Below are 25,745 nucleotides of genomic sequence, written 5' to 3' on the forward strand. Positions count from 1 at the left end.
AATGTTTTTTTGTCACTACTCCTGCCTAGCGACTGAAATACTACATATGCCTTGTATTTTAATACGTTTTGCCAAAAGTTTACCACTTCCACACACGATGAGTGGAGAACATTGTATGGTCATATCACCTCGTACTTCGATACGTGACGAAAAATAAAAATGAAAAATAAATAAAACTAAAATAAAATAAAACTAAAATAAAATAACCACTTCCACACGCGATGAGTGGAGAACTTTTTTTTCATTCTATTACGTCTTCATGCAATGTAAGCTTATGTTTTTTTGTCACTACTCCTGCCTAGCAACTGAAATACTTCATATGCCTTGTATTTTAATACGTTTTGCCAAAAGTTTACCACTTCCACACACGATGAGTGGAGAACATTGTATGGTCATATCACCTCGTACTTTGGTACGTGACGGAAAAAAATAAATAAATAAATAAAAATAAAAATAAAAATAAAAATAAAAATAAAAATAAAAATAAAAATAAAAATAAAAATAAAAATAAAAATAAAAATAAAAATAAAAATAAAAATAAAAATAAAAATAAAAATAAAAATAAAAATAAATAAATGGAACTGGGAACTGATTATGGGATGCATTCAATTGTAATCTGATGCATGTTCAAGTGAAATTAAACCATTACCATATTTGACTAGGAAGCGTAAAACAATGTTTTTAGTTTTCCTAAATATGAGGTCCCACAGGCGCTCATATTTATTACTCATATATTCTTCTTCATGATCTTCATGATCTTCATGATCTTCATGATCTTCATGATCTTCATGATCTTCATGATCTTCATGATCTTCATGATCTTCATGATCAACTCTTTTCAGTCTACGAGGCTCCATGAAAGCCGCCAGCATCCAGACCAGACAGACACAGGAAGATAAGTCTGAGAGATGAGAGAGCGGGGCAGTGATGACGATGATGATGATGATGATGGAGAGCCGGTATTACTTGTGGAAAAGACACTAGATGACTTGCCCCCCCCCCCGTCCCCCGTGCCCCTCTTCGCAGGGGGGGGGGCTTGAGATTGGCCTGCGATTACAGTTTGGTACTTGACAGACCTCCGGAGCAGATGAGGAGGGACCGGGACATACGAAAATTCCTGACTATTCCGTGGCAAATGGACGGAACACGTACAAGTGACCTGGTTCGAGTCCCACCACACCTGATTGCACCCAGGAAAGGTTTGGAGGGAAATTGCCTTTTATCGAATGTGCCGGAACACAGAGTACAGGAAGTCATGATTGGCAACGTCTGCACCCAAAAGTTGGGAACGTTTTGTTCGTTCCTGTGTTGGAATCCATCTTGACACCGCTTGTTGTTTTATTTCTATTGGAACCAATCAACCGTTATAACATGGGATGAATGTACGAGAAAAAGCGGCCATTTTTATCTGTACATATACCTCCTCTTCTTATTCCGACTCATTTTTTTGTTCGCTAATTACTCCTCCATACCTTGACCATTTTTTCATATTTTGTGTGAATGGATTTTCCCCCAAACTAATTTTCCAAAAATTACCAATTTGTTTAGTTTCTTTTTTTGTAGTATTATGAATTATGATTTTAAATTTGTTTTTACATTTAATATTTACACTTTATTTCTTTTAAAATAAAATGTTTCCTTATAATTCTACAAAATTTTTCCTTGTTAAAATACAACCTGTTTTGTTAATATTTTGACTTTATTCTCATAACTTTTCTCTTACTATATATTGGATTTATTTGGACTTTATTCTTGTAAATTATTTCCAATTTATTTTACTAATATATTATTTTTCACTTAAATATTACCAGTTTATTCTTGTAATATTTGTAGTTTTTTTGTTGTGAGAATGTCATTTTTTTCCGTTAATGTTTTGACTTTATTTTCGTAAAATTTGGATTTTCCCCCAAACTAATTTTCCAAAAATTACCAATTTGTTTAGTTTAGTTTGTTTTTTGTAGTATTATGAATTATGATTTTAAATTTGTTTTTGCATTTAATATTTACACTTTATTTCTTTTAAAATAAAATGTTTCCTTATAATTCTACAATATTATTCTGACAACTTTTCTCTTATTATATATTGGATTTATTTGGACTTCATTCTCGTAAATTATTTCCAATTTATTCTACTAATATATTATTTTTCACTGAAATATTACCAGTTTATTCTTGTAAAATTTTTACTTTTTTGTTGTGAAAATGTCATTTTTTTCCGTTAATGTTTTGACTTTATTTTAGTAAAAAATGGATTTCCCCCCCAAACTAATTTTCCAAAAATTACCAATTTGTTTAGTTTAGTTTCTTTTTTGTAGTATTATGAATTATGATTTTTTAATTTGTTTTTGCATTTAATATTTACACTTTATTTCTTTTAAAATAAAATGTTTCCTTATAATTCTACAAAATTTTTCCTTGTTAAAATACAACCTGTTTTGTTAATATTTTGACTTTATTCTCACAACTTTGATTATATATTGGATTTATTTGGACTTCATTCTCGTAAATTATTTTCAATTTATTGTACTAATATATTATTTTTCACTGAAATATTACCAGTTTATTCTTGCAAAATTTACAAAAATTTTCCTTGTTAAAATACAACCTGTTTTGTTAATATTTTTACTTTAATTTAAATTAATTTTGCAAACATTTATTTCTCACTTTCTGACTTTAAAAAAATGTAGTTTTTGTTCTCAAATTTTATGCTGCTAAAATTACATATTTTTCATGACTCTTTGAACTTTCTTCCTCTTAATATTTTTACTTGTGTAAAATGACTGCAGATTTTTCACTTGTTGCTGGAGTTTTTTTTGTTTCCTTGTTAAATTCTATTTCTAGAACGTACCAGGGGTTAATAAAAAAAAAAAACAGCCGGGCCGGGCCGTATTTTGGACACCCCCTGCTATGCTTTGTTTGTCAAATTCCAATTTTCACAACCTCGATCCCGTCTGATAGTCTGCTAGCGGGCATGTGGGAAGGTCGTAACGTGAAAAGCACAAACGAATAAATAAATAAATAAATAAATGACTGCAGTCTGGGTTTTTTTTCATGATGAAATAAAAATTACGGCAGGTAAGCTCAGAGTTTCATCACGACTTCCCTGAGCTGAATGAATATCAATTGACAGCCTGACCTCATTCAAGTCTTTCATGACACACAAGCACCACGTTCACATTTACCGCTTCTCCGGTGTGGTTTCGTTCTCTTTGCTCGCCGGTGCTTCCTGTAGGTCGGGGAGGTTGGCGAAGTCATCCTGTTCGGCCAATCCGATCGCCAGAGACAGAACGACCATCTTTCCTTCGCTGGACACGCATGACATCACACAAACAAACAAACATCGGAAATACGGAGAGAGAGAGAAAGAGAGAGAGAGAGGAAGTTGTGAGGATCCAATTTCATTTTCAAAGAGACCGAGTCTCATCCGTGCATCCGTGCATCCGTGCATCCGTGCATCGGGCGTACGTCTCCATCAACGTGTGCTGCCGAGTGAGAAATGAGCAAACATTGCATGTATTCAAATGCACTGCATCTTATTTCATTTCTACAGTTGGGGTTATTATTATTATTATTATTATTATTATTATTCTCTCATATATCTCGTCCTGATTGGTGTCCTTAATTGTTTTCTTTCAAACTGATCTAATCTGAGTCCAAGTCTTCCTGATATGTGTAGTAATCCTCCGGTTGACAACAATTGCAACAACAATAACAACAGAATAACAATAATAATAACTGTAATAACTGTTTTTCACTATTCAGTCATTATTTAGCCGTCGCATACTAAAACGCTCGGAAGATGTGTTGCGTTTGTTGTCATAAATTCATATCCGCTATGTCGTTGACAACGGAACCTGTTTTTTTTTAAAGTGACAAAATCTAAACTACCACTTTTTTTTTTATTTCAAGTTTTTGTGTATTTCCACAGCATTTCAGTCCAGCTTCAGCTGTTGATTTTTATTCTAAATGTTGATTTTCGTCTTTTGTCTGCTGACATTGCATCATCTAGTTTGTATCAACTTTGGTCTTTGCCTGAAAATAATCCCACAGGTCATTTATTTATTATTTATTATGTATTTTATAACAATTTATTTATTACTAATTTATTAAGTACTTGACCAAAACATACATTATGTCCTCTTGGAAGGCAAGTTCTAACAATAATAAAAGAATAGGTGTAAGATATGCTAACACAATGGCTATTCAGTTAACAAAAAATAAACAAAAGTGACAAAATCTAAACTACCACTTTACTTTGACTTTCATTGGAAGTTTTTGTGTATTTCCACAGCATTTCAGTCCAGCTTCAGCTGTTGATTTTTATTCTAAATGTTGATTTTCGTCTTTTGTCTGCTGACATTGCATCATCTAGTTTTTATCAACTTTGGTCTTTGCCTGAAAATAATCCCGCAGGTAATTTATTTATTACTTTATTTATTTTATTATTTATTTTATAACAATTTATTTATTACTAATTTATTAAGTACTTGACCAAAAACAGACATAATGTCCTCTTGGAAGGCAAGTTCTAACAATAATAAAAGAATAGGTGTAAGATATGCTAACACAATGGCTATTCAGTTAACAAAAAATAAACAAAAGTGACAAAATCTAAACTACCACTTTACTTTGACTTTCATTGGAAGTTTTTGTGTATTTCCACAGCATTTCAGTCCAGCTTCAGCTGTTGATTTTCGCACCGTTTTAAAGCGTTTCAGTTTGGCTTCGTCTTTTGCCTGCTGACATTGCATCATCTCGTTTGTCGTATCAACTTTGGTCTTTGCCTGAAAATAATCCCGCAAGTAATTTATTTATTACTTTATTCATTTTATTATTTATTGTTTATTTTATAACAATTTATTTATTACTAATTTCTTAAGTACTTGACCAAAACGGACATTATGTCCTCTTGGAAGGCAAGTTCTGGGATGAGCAAATTGCATGTATTCAACTGCACTGCATCTTATTTCATTTCTACAGTTGGGGTTATTATTATTATTATTATTATTATTATTATTATTATTATTATTATTATTCCCTCATACATCTCGTCATGATTGGTGTCCTTAATTGTTTTCTTTCCAACTGATCTAATCCCAGTCCAAGTCTTCCTGATATGTGTAGTAATCCTCCGGTTGACAACAACAGTTGACAACAATTGCAACAACAACAACAACAGAGTAACAATAATAATAACTGTAATAACTGTTTTTCACTATTCAGTCATTATTTAGCCTCTGCATACTAAAACGCTCGGAAGATGTGTTGCGTTTGTTGTCATAAATTCATATCCGCTGTGTCGTTGACAATGGAACCTGTTTTTTTTTTAAGCGACAAAATCTAAACTACCACTTTACTTTGACTTTCATTGGAAGTTTTTGTGTATTTCCACAGCATTTCAGTCCAGCTTCAGCTATGGTTTTTATTCTAAATGTTGATTTTCGCACCTATTTACCCGGTTTTCTCCGGGTACTCCAGTTTCCCCCCACATTCCAAAAACATGCTAGGTTAATTAGCAACTCCAAATTGTCCATAGGTATGAATGTGAGTGTGAATGGTTGTTTGTCTATATGTGCCCTGTGATTGGCTGGCCACCAGTCCAGGGTGTACCCCGCCTCTACAGTCATCCCTCTACATTAACTAAGACGAACATTGTATGACATGAGATCAAGTGCAAAAGGTTATCCTCTCATTTAGTGTGGAAGTGGTAATTTTTTTGCTTCTTTTGAAAGACTTTTTTGATCTTTGAAGTTATTTGCAGGCTAACTGATTAGCTTAGTAGGTGGCTATGCTAGCAGTGTTGATCCTGTTGTCTGCGCAATGTGATTTAAACAAAGAATAATAGTGTAAAAGTGACTTTTGGAGTGTTATATCATGTCTTCAGGGTTCTAATAATGTCAGCGCGCAGGCCACACAGCTAGGCGACCAGGGTTCAATTCCACCCTCTGCCATCTTTGTGTGGAGTTTGCATGTTCTCCCCGTGCATGCGTGGGTTTTCTCCGGGTACTCCGGTTTCCTCCCACATTCCAAAAACATGCTAGGTTAATTAGCGACTCCAAATTGTCCATAGGTATGAATGTGAGTGTGAATGGTTGTTTGTCTATATGTGCCCTGTGATTGGCTGGCTGGCCACCAGTCCAGGGTGTACCCCGCCTCTCGCCCAAAGACAGCTGGGATAGGCTCCAGCAACCCCGGCGACCCTTGTGAGGATAAGCGGTATAAAATGAATGAATGAATGTCTACTATATTGGCTGGTAGTAGAGTAACGGTGACTATAGGGGTGTTATTTCATGGCTAGAGGGCTCTGATACAGGCTCATAAACAAGTTTTTTTATACTGTAATGATGAAAATGTGGCTGCACGGTGGAAAAAAGTGGTTATCACACAGGCCTCACAGGTACTCCGGTTTCCTCCCAACAAGACATAGGCTTGAGTGCACACAAACAGAGACAAAATTCTGGCCTCAATTTTCAAAGTTAACCAAAAAAAAAACATGCTAACCTTGGTTAGTAAAATCCGCCCCGGTTAACAACCAACACTATTGAAGGCTGCACGGTGGAGAGTGTTAAGCGCGCAGGCCACACAGCTAGGAGACCCGGGTTCGATTCCACCCTCGGCCATCTCTGTGTGGAGTTTGCATGTTCCCCTCCCACATTCCAAAAACATGCTAAGCTAATTAGCGACTCCAAATTGTCCATTGGTGTGAATGTGAGTGTGAATGGTTGTTTGTCTATATGTGCCCTGTGATTGGCTGGCTTGCCCGGAAGACAGCTGGGATAGGCTCCAGCACTCCCCGCGACCCTTGTGAGGATAAGCGGTAGAAAATGAATGAATGAATGTCTACTATAGGGGTGTTATTTCATGGCTAGAGGGCTCTGATAAAGGCTCGTAAACAGGTTTTTTTATACTGTAATGATGAAAATATAGCTGCACGGTGGAAAAGTGGTTATCACACAGACCTCACAGGTATTCCAGTTTCCTCCCAACAAGACATAGGCTTGAGTGCACACAAACAGAGACAAAATTCTGGCCTCAATTTTCAAAGTTAACCAAAAAAAACCATGCTAACCTTGGTTAGTAAAATCCGCCCCGGTTAACAACCAACTCTATTGAAGGCTGCACGGTGGAGAGTGTTAAGCGCGCAGGTCACACAGCTAAGAGACCCGGGTTCGATTCCACCCTCGGCCATCTCTGTGTGGAGTTTGCATGTTCCCCTCCCACATTCCAAAAACATGCTAAGCTAATTAGCGACTCCAAATTGTCCATTGGTGTGAATGTGAGTGTGAATGGTTGTTTGTCTATATGTGCCCTGTGATTGGCTGGCTTGCCCGGAAGACAGCTGGGATAGGCTCCAGCACTCCCCGCGACCCTTGTGAGGATAAGCGGTAGAAAATGAATGAATGAATGTCTACTATAGGGGTGTTATTTCATGGCTAGAGGGCTCTGATACAGGCTCGTAAACAGGTTTTTTTTTATACTGTAATGATGAAAATATAGCTGCACGGTGGAAAAGTGGTTATCACACAGACCTCACAGGTATTCCAGTTTCCTCCCAACAAGACATAGGCTTGAGTGCACACAAACAGAGACAAAATTCTGGCCTCAATTTTCAAAGTTAACCAAAAAAAACCATGCTAACCTTGGTTAGTAAAATCCGCCCCGGTTAACAACCAACACTATTGAAGGCTGCACGGCGGAGAGTTAAAGTTAAGCGCGCAGGTCACACAGCTAAGAGACCCGGGTTCGATTCCACCCTCGGCCATCTCTGTGTGGAGTTTGCATGTTCCCCTCCCACATTCCAAAAACATGCTAGGTTAATTAGCGACTCCAAATTGTCCATAGGTATGAATGTGAGTGTGAATGGTTGTTTGTCTATATGTGCCCTGTGATTGGCTGGCTTGCCCGGAAGACAGCTGGGATAGGCTCCAGCACCCCCCCCCACGACCCTCGTGAGTATTTACGTCGCTGTTAGTCACACTGCCATTTTTTTCGTATGTATTTTGAAGCTTAATTTCGAACCTCCTTAAAATCCAACACTACAAAATATAATGTAAATATGTTAATTAGGAAATCATATTGTTGCTATTTTCCGTTTCCCATCATCCCACCTTTACGATTCCACCTCCCTGCCGTAACAAGAGGCTATTTGTTGGAGAAATATTGACAAGCAAAGAGAACACATTAGCACTTGAGAGACGGCCGCCCACCGGGGGGAGTTGTAAACAGTGGCAGGCATGCGGCTCATCAATAACGGTGAATGCATTTGTATAGATGACCGGCCGAAGACACGTGCACTCCAACCGGAGGGCGTGGAGAACCATTACCACCTACACCGCGTCTATTGATTAGAAAGGAAAGTGGCTCGGTCACACGTAGCCTCCCGACCGCGACGCTAGTGTATGTTTCACCCCCCATCATTCGGTCCCAAAGTGACCCGTTTTCCTTGTTGAGATTCATCGCTTTCAATAGAAATAACAGGAAGTGCCGCCAACCCCAATAAAGGCAAACACGTCCATGTCCTCGGGAAAACTGCAAATAGGAAAAGTACGCAGGAAACACAGTAGTATCGAGCCGTGTGTGTGGAGGAAGTACAGGGGCGTTTACGTGAGGCCGCTTTGTGGAGCACATCATGTGGAATCTATCAGTCAAGTCTAATGGAGGGTGGGTAAGAGGGGGGGGGGGGGGGCTCTCCACTCGCCCGGAAAACTCGGACACAAAAAACAAACATTTCCTGACTTCAGGGGGTTTAGACTTGATGGTACCGAGTTTGGGTTCGTGGCTCGGAAGGAACCGATTCCCTGATTCCGTCAATCAGATGTTGTTTGCCGCCAGCCTGATTGCCTATTTTTTTTCCAGTAACACTTAAATGTTTAAAATCATCAAAAAACGTAAATATTATGCAACGACAACACAACTCAACATAAAATTTTTATGTTTTTTTTGAATTATTAAGAAAGAAAAAAATTCCAAAAATGATCCCCCTAAAGCTAATAAGTGGTTGGGCTCCCCTTAATAGCAAAAAAACTGCAATCAAGCGTTTGTGCTAACTTGCAATGAGTCGCTTCCAGCGCTGTGGAGGAATGTTGGCCCATATTTGGTAAATGTTAAAGTGTTTGAACCCTTCCTCCATTATTTTTCCGTGACACAACTGAACACAAAATGCAATTTTTAACAACTGCAATCAAGCGTTTGTGCTAACTTGCACTGAGTCTCTTCCAGCGCTATATTTTGTAAATGTTAAGTGTTATTCTATAAATGTTGTGTTAAAGTGTTCGAACCCTTCCTCCACTATTTTTCTGTAACACTTAAATGTTTCAGATCATCAAAAAAACGTAAATATTAGTCGATGACAACACAACTGAACGCAAAATGCGATTTTGAACAACTGCAATCAAGCGTTTGTGCTAACTTGCAATGGAGTCTCTTCCAGCGCTGTGGAGGAATGTTGGCCCATATTTTGGAAATGTTAAGTGTTAAAGTGTTTGAACCCTTCCTCCATTATTTTGACTAACTTGCAATGAGTCTCTTCCAGCGCTGTGGAGGAATGATGGCCCATATTTTGGAAATGTTAAGTGTTAAAGTGTTTGAACCCTTCCTCCGTTATTTTGCGGTAACACTTAAATGTCTCAGATCATCAAACAAATGGAAATATTAGTCGATGACAAAACAACTGAATGCAAAATTTTTGAACAACTGCAATCAAGCGTTTGTGCTAACTTGCAATGAGTCTCTTCCAGCGCTGTGGAGGAATGTTGGCCCATATTTTGGAAATGTTAAGTGTTAAAGTGTTCGAACAACTGCAATCAAGCGTTTGTGCTAACTTGCAATGAGTCTCTTCCAGCGCTGTGGAGGAATGTTGGCCCATATTCTATAAATGTTAAGTGTTAAAGTGTTCGAACCCTTCCTCCATTATTTTGACTAACTTGCAATGAGTCTCTTCCAGCGCTGTGGAGGAATGTTGGCCCATATTTTGTAAATGTTCAGTGTTAAAGTGTTTGACCCCTTCCTCCATTATTTTGACTAACTTGCAATGAGTCTCTTCCAACGCTGTGGAGGAATGTTGGCCCATATTTTGTAAACGTTAAGTGTTAAAGTGTTTGAACCCTTCCTCCATTATTTTAAATGTTTCAGATCATCAAACAAATGTAAATATTAGTTGGTGACAACACAACTGAACGCAAAATGTGATTTTGAACAACTGCAATCAAGCGTTTGTGCTAACTTGCAATGAGTCTCTTCCAGCACTGTGGAGGAATGTTGGCCCATATTTTGGAAATGTTAAGTGTTAAAGTGTTCAAACCCTTCCTCCATTATTTTAAATGGGGTGGGGGGGTGGGGTTGAGGACAACACAACTGAACACAAAATGCCATTTTTAACAACTGCAATCAAGCGGTTGGTTGGCCCGGGCCACTCCTGGGAAGGTTCACCACTGTTTCACGTTTTCGCCATTTGTGTATATTGGCTCTCACTGTGGTTTGCTGTAGTCCCAAAGCTTTAGAAATGGCTTTTCCACACTGATAGATCTCAATCTGTTATGTTTAATTAGTTGTGTTGTCAGTGATTAATATTTAAATTTGATGATGACACCCCCCCCAAACTTTTCTGACAACTCCATATCTATTCAGTATTTTTCAATCTAAAATATTTCTACTACAACATATACATAGTATTTTTTACTTTTTCATGATAAGAATATCAGCGGTACTTCACTTACAAGAACGACTTGACGTCCAGCCCCCTGTGGCGGATCTGTTCCATCATGTGGTCCCAGCTGCCTGGATTCGACCTTGACCGGCCCGCCCCCGCCCCTCTGTACCGGGAAGCCCCAGCCGTACTCCCCCGGACCCCTCGTGGTCCCCCACGGTGGCCCCCACCACCTGGGCCTGTGTGCAGCTGGCCCAGGCTTTGCGAGGTGACAGGGGGGTCGTTAGGACCCGGAGGGGGCTGGTGTGTGAGGGGCTGCTGGAGGCTCTGCTGCCGGACCAGGGGCCGGGGGCGCGCCACAGCCGAGGACGGGATGTGCTCCAGGGTGGAGGTAGTTGAGAGGGACGCGTCCCCAAAACTGAGCAGAAAGACAGGAGACATAAGATGAGTAAATATCAAATATGTAGAAGATGATGACAAATATTAGCACATTTATGGGAAAACATTTTGACAATATTCTCCAAAATTCATATCGTCATGTCCCCCTTTGGTTGTCATGTGGATACTGAAAATTCCGGTGTTCCGGTGAAAGCACATAACTGCTTTTTAAAAAAAAATTTTTTTACCCTTACTCATCATTCACAATCCTGATGTGAAACATCAACATCTCTCTTTCCTGTGCGTTCTAAAGATATAAAAACAGATAAAAAAAGACTCAGCTACCATTGTTATTAACATTGTTACACCGATTGAACCACCTTGCCACGCCACACCGGCCAGCTACTAGCCGGCTAGCTACTACCGGGCTAGCTACTAGCCGGCTAGCTACTACCGGGCTAGCTACTAGCCGGCGAGCTACTACCGGGCTTGCTACTACCGGGCTAGCTACTAGCCGGGCTAGCGACTACCCGGCTAGCTACTCACATTGTTATTAACATTGTTACACCGATTGAACCTCCTTGCCATGCCACACCGGCTAACTACTACCCGGCTAGATACTACCGGGCTAGCTACTAGGCGGCTAGTGACTACCGGGCTAGCGACTACCCAGCTGGCTACTACCTGGTTCGCTACTACCCGGTTCACTACTACCCGGCTAGCGACTACCCGGCTCGCGACTACCCGGCTAGGTACTGCCGGGCTAGCTACTAGCCGGCTAGCGACTACCCGACTAGCTACTAGCCGGCTAGCTACTCACATTGTTATTAACATTGTTACACCGATTGAACCACCTTGCCACGCCACGCCGGCTAGCTACTAGCCGGCTAGCTACTGCTGGGCTAGCTACTAGCCGGCTAGCGACTACCCGACTAGCGACTAGCCGGCTAGCGACTACCCGGCTAGCTACTCACATTGTTATTAACATTGTTACACCGATTGAACCACCTTGTCACGCCACACCGGCTAACTACTACCCGGCTAGCTACTACCGGGCTAGCTACTACCGGGCTAGCTACTACCGGGCTAGCGACTACCGGGCTAGCGACTACCGGGCTAGCGACTACCCGGCTAGCGACTACCCGGCTAGCTACTATCCGGCTAGCGACTACCCGGCTAGCAACTAGCCGGCTAGCAACTACCCGGCTAGCAACTACCCGGCTAGCAACTACCCGGCGAGCAACTACCTGGCTAGCGACTAGGCGGCTAGCGACTACCCGGCTAGCTACTACCGGGCTAGCTACTACCTGGTTCGCTATTACCCAGCTAGCGACTACCCGGCAAGCTACTACCTGGCTAGCTACTAGGCGGCTAGCGACTACCCGGCTAGCTACTACCTGGATAGCTACTAGGCGGCTAGTGACTACCCGGCTAACTACTAGCCCTCTGTGTGGAGCCACACCACACCGGCTAGCTACTAGCCAGTTAGCTAATAACCGGCTAGCTACTAGCCGGCTAGCAACTACCCGGCTAGCAACTACCCGGCTAGCGACTACCCGGCTAGCTACTACATGCTAAAACATGCTAGGTTAATTAGCGACTCCAAATTGTCCATAGGTATGAATGTGAGTGTGAATGGTTGTTTGTCTATATGTGCCCTGTGATTGGCTGGCTCTATTGAGTAGTCTATTATCTTTTTAGAACATACAGAAAACAAAAATATGTGTTCATGTCTCATAAGGATTGTGGATGCTGGGTAAAATCCTTCCCAAAACTGCAGTTTTCTTTGAAATGTTTGATACCACAAAGTTGTTTGATTCCGCTTTTTGTAGTAGATCTCATTAGATCCCGACGTGAACGAAGTGTACTCCGGCATGTGTCGAAACAAAAGCGTACATCTGCAGCACTAAAGTGATTAATCTCGCTCCCTAACGCGTCTTTGACCTACTTTGCATTTATTCACTTTTGTCTTCTTCTCTCCTTCACGTCTCGACGCCGCTGAGCTCCCCGCCACCCTCCCGGCCGCCATCACGCCGTCTCTATCTTCCATCGCCATTCTGAAAGTCCACCAATTACCGGTCTTAAATTCGTGTTGCGCGTCAGCTTCTCGCCTCCCCCATCGGTCGCCGCCGTGTGATGCGTTTATTTAAGCTTGTACTTGAAAAAAAGGAGGCGTAAATAAAAAATAAAAAAAAAGCTTATGCAGTGCGGGAGGATTTACTGTCTGAACTTGTGTTTAGCAAGCGCTTTGTGGAATTAACTCGGCTCCAACTCCGCCGGAGAGCCAGGAGACGAGCGCCCCAAGGAAAGCGTTGCCAGGTCAGCTGGTATAGATAGTTGCGTTCAAGGACCCCGTGATGTGATTTATAAGCATTGTGTGAGAAATACTTGAAAAAAGACAAGTCGACACAACTTAAAAACCTGTTTTTCCGGACCTATACACAGGAAGGAAGCACAGTTTTTGGCCCCCGACCCACCAGTTGAGAACCTCTGCGAAGTTTTATCAAATAATAAGGATAATTCATAATGCCGCCTACAGAGAACATATTAACTCCTTATTTATAAAATCACAAATACTTCAAACAGCTAAAATAATGCATAAGGCTAAAAATAAGCAATTAGCTAAAAATGTCATCCAATACTTCTCTACAAGAGAGAAGAAATATGATCTCAGGGAAGAAGTACATTGGAAACACTTATATGCTAGGATTACGTTATGCTAGCCATAGCCTTTCAGTATGTGGAATCAAACTATGGAATGGATTGAGTAAGGAAATCAAACAATGCACAACGATGAGCCAATTGAAGAAACAATACAAGCAGTTGATGTTTGCTAAATACAAGGATGAAGAGTCTTGAACCAGTCATGATGTGCTATATATATCACTATATTGACACTTACTATGGTACCCATTATGGTATTGGATGCTCATATCACCTCAGACTTTGGTATGTGACAAAAAATAAAAATTAATTAAAAAAGTAAAACACTAAACTAAAATAAACAAAACTAAACTAAAACTAAACTAAAACTAAACTAAAACTAAACTAAAACTAAACCAAAACTAAACCAAAACTAAACCAAAACTAAACCAAAACTAAACTAAAACTAAACTAAAACAAAAACAAACTAAAATAAACAAAACAAAAACAAACTAAAATAAACAAAACTAAAACAAACTAAAATAAACAAAACTAAAACAAACAAAACTAAACTAAACTAAACTAAACCTAAAATAAACTAAAACAAACTTAACTAAACTAAACTAAACTGAAATTAAACTAAACTAAACTAAACTAAAATTAAACTAAAATAAAATAAAACTAAACTAAAATTAAACTAAAACTAAACTAAAATGAAACTAAAATGAAACTAAAATAAAACAAAACTAAAACTAAAACAAACTTAACTAAACTAAACTAAAACAAACTAAACTAAACTAACAAAACAAAACAAACTAAAACTAAACTAAAACAAACAAAACAAAAACAAAAACTAAACTAAACTAAAACAAACTAAACTAAAACTAAACTAAAACTAAACTAAAACTAAAACTAAAACTAAAACTAAACTAAACTAAACTAAACTAAACTAAACAAAAACAAAAACAAAAACAAAAACAAAAACAAAAACTAAACTAAAGTAACAATTACTGATTGTAAAAGTACCAGATGGAGGGGTAGGATTTAATAAGCTTTGCTTCTTCCTACTCCTTTTGGACATGTGGAACTGGGAACTGATTATGGGATGCATTCAATTGTAATCTGATGCATGTTCAAATGAAATTAAACCATTACCATTACAAATAATACCGCTCATTACTCTCAAAGAACAGGCATAAAACAGTCCCTTGACGGAATCTCTCAGAACCTCTCAATAGACGCTAATCATAGAAACATCCAAATCATACTCGATAAAATCTGCGTGATGTTTTCTGAACGTGTCAAAAAAAGCTGAATAAGTTAGCATTTCGAAAACTGATTGCTACAAAAACAAATTTGCACCATCTGAGCTCTCTTTGCAGACGCTGATAAACGACGGATTTCAATTAAAATCAAGCTGGATTCCCCATGTTGAGGAAAAGCGTTTCATTTGCGTAAACGACCTCATAAAACGTCCGTCCTGCTGAGTTAAAAACGATGAACAAGACCGACTATTTTACGAGGATTTTACTGTTTTCACTGAAAAGCTGGGACGTTGTCACAGCCTGAGCTAAATTAGCAACGGTACAGGAACAGTGCGAACGTGGGTTCACGTGGGTTTGGCATCGAACGGTGGAGGTAAAGTGTGTGCGCGGGACTCCCCCGCACTCAGAGGTTTTAACCAACGGTTAATGGTGCGATCCAGGCAGCCCACTTTACTTTCAGGACTTCTTCTGTGGTTTTTAATGGCCACCGGTTGGAAGTCTGACTCTGGAAACGTATTCTTTACTGTCTCTGCAAAATGATATTTTAATAAAAATAATCATTAAAGGGTGCCTGATATGATTCATCAGCTTTGCTTAAATATGTGATATATTGTTTGTAATTTTTTGGACATTTTTTAAAGCAAACAGTATTTATATTTGGTTAAATTTTTTATTTATTTTAGGAAAAAGATCAAAAATTGAAGCTAATATTCAGTCAAATTTTTTTTTCAACTGCAGTGTTTCATATTTAGATATTCGTCAACACAACTGAACACAAAATTCAGTTATGAAATAAAAAAGTTCAAAAAAATTTTTTTTTTTTGAAAAAAAATTGAAATTGAAATTGAAAAAAAATTCAAACCTACATGTCCCTGTGTGGAAAACTCTTAAAACTCTTAAAAAAAATAAGATTAATTGAGATCTATCAGAGTGGAAAAAGTTATAAAGCCGTTTCTAAAGCTTTGGGACTCCAGCAAACCACAGTGAGAGTCACAATTCAGTTATGAAATAAAAGTTATGAAAAAAATTCAAACCTGTGTGGAAAACTCTTAAAACTCTTTAAAAAATAAGATTAATTGAGATCTATCAGAGAAGAAAATGTTATAAAGCCGTTTCTAAAGCTTTTGGACTCCAGCAAACCACAGTGAGAGTCACAAAATTCAGTTGAGAAATAAAAAAAAAGTTATGAAAAAAATTCAAACCTACATGTCCCTCTTAAAACTCTTAAAAAATAAGATTAATTGAGATCTATCAGAGTGGAAAAAGGTTATAAAGCCGTTTCTAAAGCTTTTGGACTCCAGCAAACCACAGTGAGAGTCACAAAATTCAGCTATGAAATAAAAAAAAGTTATGAAAAAAAATTCAAACCTACATGTCCCTCTTAAAACTCTTAAAAAATAAGATTAATTGATCGATCAGAGTGAAAAAGGTTATAAAGCCGTTTCTAAAGCTTTGGGACTCCAGCAAACCACAGTGAGAGTCACAAAATTCAGTTATGAAATAAAAAAAGTTATGAAAAAAAATTCAAACCTGTGTGGAAAACTCTTAAAACTCTTAAAAAAATAAGATTAATTGAGATCTATCAGAGTGGAAAAAGTTATAAAGCCGTTTCTAAAGCTTTGGGACTCCAGCAAACCACAGTGAGAGTCACAAAATTCAGTTATGAAATAAAAAAAGTTATGAAAAAAAATTCAAACCTACATGTCCCTCTGTGGAAAACATGTCCCTCTTAAAACTCTTAAAAAATAAGATGAATTGAGATCTATCAGAGTGGAAAAAGTTATAAAGCCTTTTGTAAAGCTTTGGGACTCCAGCAAACCACAGTGAGAGTCATTATCCACAAATCCACAAAAACATAAAAGAGTGCCGAACCTTCCCAGGAGTGTCCGGTCAACCAAAAAAATGACCCCAAGAGCGCAGCGACGACTCATCCAAAAAGTCACAAAAGACCCCACAATAACGGTGCCCTAGTCCAAGTCCTGACCTGAATCCTATTGAGATGCTGTGACGTGACCTTAAAAAAGCCTCCAATGTGGCTGAATGACAACAATTCCGCAAAGATGAGTGGGGCCAACATTCCTCCACAGCGCTGGAAGAGACTCATTGCAAGTTAGCACAAACGCTTGATTGCAGTTGTTGCTGCTAAGGGTGGCACAACCACTTCAGGGGGGGCATCACTTTTTCACTTAACCTTTACAAAATATGGGCCAACATTCCTCCACAGCGCTGGAAGAGACTCATTGCAAGTTAGCATAAACGCTTGATTGCAGTTGTTGCTGCTAAGGGTGGCACAACCACTTATTAGCTTCAGGGGGGGGCATCACTTTTTCACTGAACCTTTACAAAATATGGGCCAACATTCCTCCCCAGCGCTGGAAGAGACTCATTGCAAGTTAGCACAAACGCTTGAATGCAGTTGTTAAAAATAGCATTTTGCGTTCAGTTGTGTTGTCATCGACTAATATTTAAATTTTTTTGATGATCTGAAATATTTAAGTGTTACGGGTTCGAACACTAGAATATGGGTCAACATAGGCCAGAGACTCATTGCAAGTTAGCACAAACGCTTGATTGCAGTTGTTAAAAAATCGCATGTTGTGTTCAGTTATGTTGAACGATGACGACAACATTTCATAACAGTCCCCACCCCCACCTCCAAAGCATGCACCCCCCCATCCCCCATCCCCCTGCAGGACTCACTTGCTAAACCGCAGGCCTCCTGCATGCATGTGGCTCTGGACCGTCTGCCAGCGCCCGGCCTTGCTGCCACCGGTCACCATGCTCCGAACGCTGTCACTGCGACTGGGCCCCGCCCCTGTCCCTGCCCCGACCGTGCTGTTGCTGGCCCCCGGCGAGGGTCCAGCTCTGCCCTGCCCACACTTATCCACAGCCCCACTGAGACGGACACACACCAGGGAGGGACCAGGAAAGGATACAAAGACGAAAGACGGACCAACGGTGGACGGACAAGGTTGGAGAGCAAGTGTTATCAATCCAACTGTTAATCGCTCCTAATTATTGGTTCTTGTGAAGGCGTTCTTTCGTCGCAGTCAAAAGAACACAAACGTACAGTATCACTGTGTTAAGTATGAACATCCAGCAGCAACACGACATTTCGGCATGACTGCTATTTTGAAAAATATACACTGAATCAAGTCAACCTTCTACATCCGAGAAGCGCCACCCGGATGACGTCACGTCTGGACATGGGTGCGGGGGCATGAACATTAATATATTTTTATTTTTTTTTATAAAAAAAAAAAATTCTATTTATTTATTTTATTTATATTTTATATATTTATTTTTATTGATTTTTTATATTTTTTTATTACTGTTTGATTTCAAAAATCCAATAATGCAGAAAATAATGACAAGCAATATTTTATATATTTATTTATATATATATATATATTTTTTTTAAATTACTGTTTGCTTTCAAAAATCTAATAATGCAGAAAATAATGACAAGCAATATTTTATATATATATTTTTTTATTTTTCATATTTTTTATATTTATTTATTGATTACTGTTTGCTTTCAAAAATCCAATAATGCAGAAAATAATGACAAGCAATATTTTATACATTTATTTGTTGTTATATTTTTTATATTTATTTTTTAATTACTGTTTGCTTTAAAAAAATCCAATAATGCAGAAAATAATGACAAGCAATATTTTATATATTTATTTATTTTTTATTTATATTTTTTATATTTATTTTTGAATTACTGTTTGCTTTAAAAAATCTAATAATGCAGAAAATAATGACAAGCAATATTTTATATATTTATTTGTTGTTTTTTATATATTTTTAGATTTTTTATATTTATTTATTAATTACTGTTTGCTTTCAAAGATCCAATAATGCAGAAAATAATGACAAGCAATATTTTATATATTTATTATTATTATTTACATTTTACATATTTATTTTTGAATTACTGTTTGCTTTCAAAAATCCATTAATGCAGAAAATAATGACAAGCAATATTTTATATATTAATTTGTTGTTATTTATATTTTTATATTTATTTATTAATTACTGTTTGCTTTCAAAAATCCAATAATGTTGAAAATAATGACAAGCAATATTTTATATATTTATTTATTTTGATTTATATTTTTTATATTTATTTTTTAATTATTGTTTGCTTTCAAAAACTCATTAATGCAGAAAATAATGACAAGCAATATTTTGAATATTTATTTATATTTTTTATATTTATTTTTGAATTACTGTTTGCTTTCAAAAATCTAATAACGCAGAAAATAATGACAAACAATATACTGTATGGTTGACGAATCTTGTCAGGGACCCTTTAAAGTCACAAGGACGGACCTAAACCAGGACGGACCTAAACCAGGACGAAGAAGCGGAATGGAGGTAAAATAGATGAGCTCGGCGAAACACTGAACTACTTTCTCAACTTTTACTGTTCTAATATGGAAGGCAATTTCCCCCATGCGTGTCCTGCACCATCAGCCAAAAAATGCTGCTAATATTGGAGTAACTGTATCAATAAAACGTGTTCTCATGAGAACTGAGAAGAACTGCCGTGTGCTGTGGATAAAAAAACGGACCTTCTGTATCTTGCAGACTTTTGATAAAGAATCATTTTTATGCGCGGCTTTGAACAAATAAAAGATTTTTGTCGAGTCATGACCTTGTCATCACGACGTTGGAGTGGAGTAACACCCGTGTGCTTTCCTTGATGTACAATTTAGGCTAATTGCTAATGCGACATCAACATCAGCTTCTGGCGCAAAGTGCTCAATTATTGTAATAACCAAATCATGCATAAACGACTCTAGAGTTATTATTATTATTTGACAGTAAAAATATCCATCTGTGGAGTAACCGTTGGAGTGGTTGACTCACCTGATGAGAACGGTGACAATATTATTGGACATCCCCAATATTATACTATGGAAGCTCGTTTCCACCACTGAAAAAAAAATGATCCCAATGGTAAATCAAAATTACAAGATAGAAAGTCGAAATTACAAGATACAAAGTCGAAATTATGAGATACAAAGTCAAAATTACGAGAAAGTCAAAATTACGAGAAAGTCAAAATTACGAGATATAAAGTCAAATTTATGAGATAGAAAGTCGAAATTACGAGAAAGTCGGAATTGCCAGATACAAAGTCAAAATTACGAGAAAGTCAAAATTACGAGAAAGTCAAAATTACGAGACATAAAGTCAAAATTATCAGATATAAAGTCAAAATTACGAGATAGAAAGTCAAAATTACATGATACAAAGTCAAAATTACAAGATACAAAGTCGAAATTACGAGAAAGTCGAAATTACGAGAAAGTCGAAATTACGAGAAAGTCAAAATTACGAGAAAGTCAGATTTACGAGAAAGTCAAAATTACGAGAAACAAAGTCAAAATTACGAGAAAATCAAAATTACGAGAAAGTCAAAATTACGAGAAAGTCAAAATTACGAGAAAGTCAGATTTACGAGAAAGTCAAAATTACGAGAAAGTCAAAATTACGAGAAAGTCAAAATTACGAGATATAAAGTCAAAATTACGAGATATAAAGTCAAAATTACGAGAAAGTCAAAATTACGAGATAAAGAGTAAAAATTACAAGATAAAAAGTCAAAATTACGAGATAAAAAGTCCAAGTTACAGGATAAAAAGTTTACTTAATCTCAAAATTTCAACTTTTTATCTTGTAATTTTGACGCTCGTAATTTGAACTTTTTATCTCAGAATTTCGACTTTTTATCTTGTAATTTTGATCTTTCTATCTTGTAATTTTGACTTTTTCGTAAGTTCAACTTTTTATCTCAAAATTTCGACTTTATATCTTATTATTTCGACTTACCATTGGGATCATTTTTTTTTTCAGTGGCGGAAACGGGCTTCCATATAATACTGTATATATATACTGTATATATATACTGTATATATACTGTATATATATACTGTATATACAGGGTCGGGCAAAATGATCTTACACGTTTGTAGGTTAAATAAAAGGCAAATAAAGTAAAGAAACAAAAATAAAGTGTTCATTTTGAAAAAGTACAAATAATGCCATATTGCATTGTTTCTTTATAATATTATATTATTCTTTCTAATATAATTATATGTACTTTTCAAAAATAAAAACACTTTTTTTTTTAGTTTTACTTTATTTGCCTTTTATTTAAGCTACATATGTCTCAGATCATTTTGCCTGACCCAGTATAAAGACAAAGTGGGGAGTTCTAACTCCCCCACTAATGAACGTAAAGGGTGGGGGGGGGGGGGGGGGGGGTGATAAGTGTACGGTCGACAAAAAAAAAAAAAACACAACTGTGACAAAAGTACACAAAGAAAGACCTCGGGGTGTTGGAGTGAAAAAGACAAGAGAACGGCTCTGTCGGGTGGTCTGTCACCATGGTAACCGGTCACATGACGGTAAAAAGGGGGTCTAATGAGGCTAGCGGCGCTGTAAAGAACGGGTCAAATCAAAGCTTTTCGCACTTTACGTGCAAAAGTTAATTCCTCCGCCATCATGATCCGTCTCGATGACATGTCAACATCGATATAGTCACAATTTAGAGCCTCGTTTTTTTTTTGTTTTTTTTTTACCAATTCCAGAAATATAAAAAAAAAAACATGCGGATGATTCGAAATGGCAGTTGTAATTTCTCCCAATATGAGGGCAGTCCGGGAATCCTCCGGAATATTAGGGATGGTTGTGCACATCTCTATCAGGAGCCGCACGGCCAGCAGCGCATACTAAACACCATCACATTGCGGACATGCCTGAATGGGAAAAACATGAGGATTACCGGAGATTTTTCCCACTTTTCCGACCTATAAATGTCGTCAAAATATTATATTATCGTGTTAAACGATGCCAAAGATTCAGATAATGAGTTTCGTAATTAAGTTTAAGATGGATCAAAAAGCTCGTTTTCAGAGGCTGTTATAAAAGTGGAGATTTGTGATGTCACAAATAGGCAGGCTTCCTTATATGGGCGTGCGTTTGTAGGCCTAGATATGCTCTCTGCTCTCCCAATTCCAATCAGTTATTTGCGATTAATTAATTTATTTATCGTCCCAGGCCTAGTGCCCATGAGCACTAAGGATCTTGTGGGGTTTTAAACTCGCGAGATCTTGTTCATAAGCAAAAATGCTTCCAGAACATTTATTCATTCATTTTCTACCGCGAGCCAATCCCAGCCGTCTCCGGGCGAGCCAGCCAATCACAGGTCACATATAGGCAAACAACCATTCACACTCACATTCATACCGGTTGGCTGTTCCTGCAACTTATCACTTAGTACTAAATAAATTGTTATAAAATAAATAATGTAATAAATAAATTACCTGCAAAAAATGTGACTTAGTAATAAATAAATTAGTAATAAGTAAATTGTCATGAAATAAATAATGAATAATAAAATACAGTAATAAATAAATTACCTACAAAAATGTGACTTAGTAATAAATAAATTTGTAATAAATAAATTGTTATAAAATAATAAAATACATAAAGTAATAAATAAATTACCTGCAAAAACTGTGACTTAGTAATAAATAAATTGTTATAAAATAAATAAAGTAATAAATAAATTACCTGCAAAAAATGCGACTTAGAAATAAATAAATTGTTATAAAATAATAAAATAATAAAATACATAAGAAATAAACAACTAAATTACCTGCAAAAATGCGACTTAGTAATAAATAAATTAGTAATAAATAAACTGTTATGAAGTAATGAATAATAAAATATAGTCATAAATAAATTACCTGCAAAAAAATGCGACTTAGTGATAAATAAATTTGTAATAAATAAATTGTTATAAAATAATAAAATAATAAAATACATAAGAAATAAACAACTAAATTACCTGCAAAAATGCGACTTAGTAATAAATAAATTAGTAATAAATAAATTATGAAGTAATGAATAATAAAATATAGTCATAAATAAATTACCTGCAAAAAAATGCGACTTAGTGATAAATAAATTTGTAATAAATAAATTGTTATAAAATAAACAATAAAATATAGTAAATAAATCACCTGCAAAATAGTGTGACTTAGTAATGAATAAATTAGTAATAAATAAATTGTTATAAAATAAATAATAAAATATAGTAAATAAATTACCTGCAAAAAAGTGCAACTTAGTAATGAATAAATTAGTAATAAATAAATTGTTATAAAATAAATAATACATAAATTAATTAATTACTTTTAATTATTATTATTAATAAAATGCAACTTGGTAATAAATAAATTAGTAATAAATAAATTGTTAGAAAATAAATAATAATAAAATAAATTAATAAATAAATTACCCGCAAAAAATGCGACTTATGTATGTTTTTTTCCTACCTAACTATGCATTTTTAGCCTTGTGCGACTTATACTCCGGAGCGACTTATCGTCCAGAAAATACTGTACTTTTCTGTTGAGTCCGACCCAGATTATACAAAACTCACCATCTCGGTCTGAGACTCACTTGGGTGTTAGTCGGGGGTCCCCGTAGGGGGCGTAGGGAGACATGTTTAAGAGAAACTCCTTGGGCGGGTAGGAGCTCCATCTCTGCTGCACATTGCTGCTGTCGTTGTTATTCCAAAAGTCTCTGTCTAGCTCACTGCGGTCAGAGAGAGAGAGACAGCGACAAGGACCGTTTATTCAACACAAAGATACACATTCATCCTTCACTAGCGTGAGGACGGCCATAGATTCCTCAGATTCCACAATTTGCATTTGATAAGGAAGAAATATGGACATGCTGTTCCGCATAGGGCGCTAAAAGATTAGCTTTCAACTTGTTAAATGTGATACCGCACCGTAGATCACTTTCAACACATCCCCATCTTAAGATCCCCCCCCCCCCCACCCCCGACCCCCCCACGTCACCTACTTGATGGCTTTATTTTCCCCTCGACCTCGAACAGACTCGGGAGAGTTGGCGGCCTCCACCCCGGGTTTATTTCTCTTCCCCTGTGGAAAGAGTACATCAGATGATATCTGTTGTAGCATTGTAGCATTTTTAGCCATTTTGTCATAGGTAGCACTATCATGTTAGCACAATAGCATTTTTTTTATCAGCACATAAAAAAATTGCCACTATTATGTGTATATCAGTGAAAAAGTCAGTGTGGAAGTGGTACTTTTTTTAGGGCTGCTTATTTTGTCCTTCCTCGCTCATTCTTAGGTTTAGAATAAATAAACTGAAGGTTAGCTACTTAGCTAGGTATATTGCGATGCTATATGCTATGCCCTTTGTGTTGAATTATGGACTGGATAGAGCAGCGAGACGCAATAACCCACACAGAAAACTTTCTAGATCTTTCAAAATCTATTCCAGCTGTATCCAGCATGCTAACATTAGCACAATAGCATTTTTTTATCAACACATAAAAAATCGGCACTATTATGTGTTTTGCATATTAAGTGTTTGCATGCTAATGTTAGTACTGCTAGCATCTTAACATTAGCATGCTAATGTTAGTACTGCTAGCATCTTAACATTAGCATGCTAATGTTAGTACTGCTAGCATCTTAACATTAGCATTATGTTAGTACTGCTAGCATCTTAACATTAGCATTATAGCATTTTTAGCCATTTTCATAGGTAGACACTTAGCACTATCATGTTCGGTGTTAGCATGCTAACATAGTTTTACTATTGTAGTTTTGCTAAGTATTACTTAGTATTAAAGTCACATTTTTTGCAGGTAATTTATTTATTACTTTATTATTTTATAACAATTTATTTATTACTAATTTATTTATTACTAAGTCGCATTTTTTTCAGGTTATTTATTGCTTCATTTATTTTATTATTTATTTTATAACAATTTATTTATTACTAATTTATTTATTACGAAGTCGCATTTTTTGCAGGCAATTTATTTATTACTTTATTTATTTTATAACAATTTATTTGCCACTAATTAATTTATTACTAAGTTGCATTTTTTGCAGGCAATTTATTTATTGCTTTATTTATTTTATTATTTATTATTTATTTTATAACAATTTATTCATTACTAAATTTATTTATTACTAAGTTACAATTTTTGCAGGTAATTTGTTTATTACTTTATTTATTTTATAACAATTTATTACTAAGTCGCATTTTTTGCAGGTTATTTATTGCTTTATTTATTTTATTATTTATTATTTATTTTATAACAATTTATTTATTACTAAGTCACATTTTTTGCAGGTCATTTATTTATTACTTAATTTATTTTATAACAATTTATTTTATTACTAATTTATTTATTGCTAAGTCACATTTTTGCAGGTCATTCATTTATTACTTAATTTATTTTACAACAATTTATTCATTACTAATTTATTTATTACTAAGTCACATTTTTTGCAGGTCATTTATTTATTACTTAATTTTTTTTTTTAACGTTTTGTAGTATTTAGTACTGTAACTTCCGGTTCTCCTGACCTCCATAGCGGACCACCGGCTAACTTGGAGCACGTGTCCGAATATAGTGCACCTTGCTGGGGCACACCAGGTGGCTCCCTCTGCTCTTTTACTCTGGTTCTCCTGATAGTAGTGATGCGGTTGTAGTAATGTTATGTCAACAGGTACACTTAGTCAAATCCTAATTTGTTCGATTCCTGCTTAGCGCCAGGTGTGCTAACTACAGTTTAGCCTACAGAAAAGTAATCGGTCATTAAATGATACTTTATAAATAATACATGTATATGTACTATTGTGAAGGCTTGTTTCTCAGTATTTCTGCAGATATGAATACTATGATTATGAAGTGATACTATAACCCGATTTGTACACGGTATTTATACATATTTCTG

General features: G+C 36.5%; 1 protein-coding gene across 2 annotated transcripts in view; it reads right to left on the reverse strand.

The window, feature by feature from the left end:
* The window catches only part of syt7b (synaptotagmin VIIb), a 92,068-nt gene that overhangs the window by 28,803 nt on the left and 37,520 nt on the right, over nucleotides 1-25,745 (reverse strand). The window contains exons 4-8 of one of the 2 annotated variants that reach the window (XM_058078754.1): nucleotides 23,827-23,906; nucleotides 23,419-23,553; nucleotides 17,632-17,826; nucleotides 10,716-11,063; nucleotides 3,183-3,305 (exon numbers count right to left, since the gene is read on the reverse strand). In XM_058078754.1, the coding sequence (XP_057934737.1) occupies nucleotides 3,183-3,305; nucleotides 10,716-11,063; nucleotides 17,632-17,826; nucleotides 23,419-23,553; nucleotides 23,827-23,906 (881 nt within the window). The remainder of the gene's footprint in view (nucleotides 1-3,182; nucleotides 3,306-10,715; nucleotides 11,064-17,631; nucleotides 17,827-23,418; nucleotides 23,554-23,826; nucleotides 23,907-25,745) is intronic. The other variant, XM_058078755.1, reaches the window with a different exon arrangement.

Source organism: Doryrhamphus excisus, chromosome 7, assembly GCF_030265055.1.
Source record: "Doryrhamphus excisus isolate RoL2022-K1 chromosome 7, RoL_Dexc_1.0, whole genome shotgun sequence".
NCBI classification, from domain to species: domain Eukaryota; kingdom Metazoa; phylum Chordata; class Actinopteri; order Syngnathiformes; family Syngnathidae; genus Doryrhamphus; species Doryrhamphus excisus.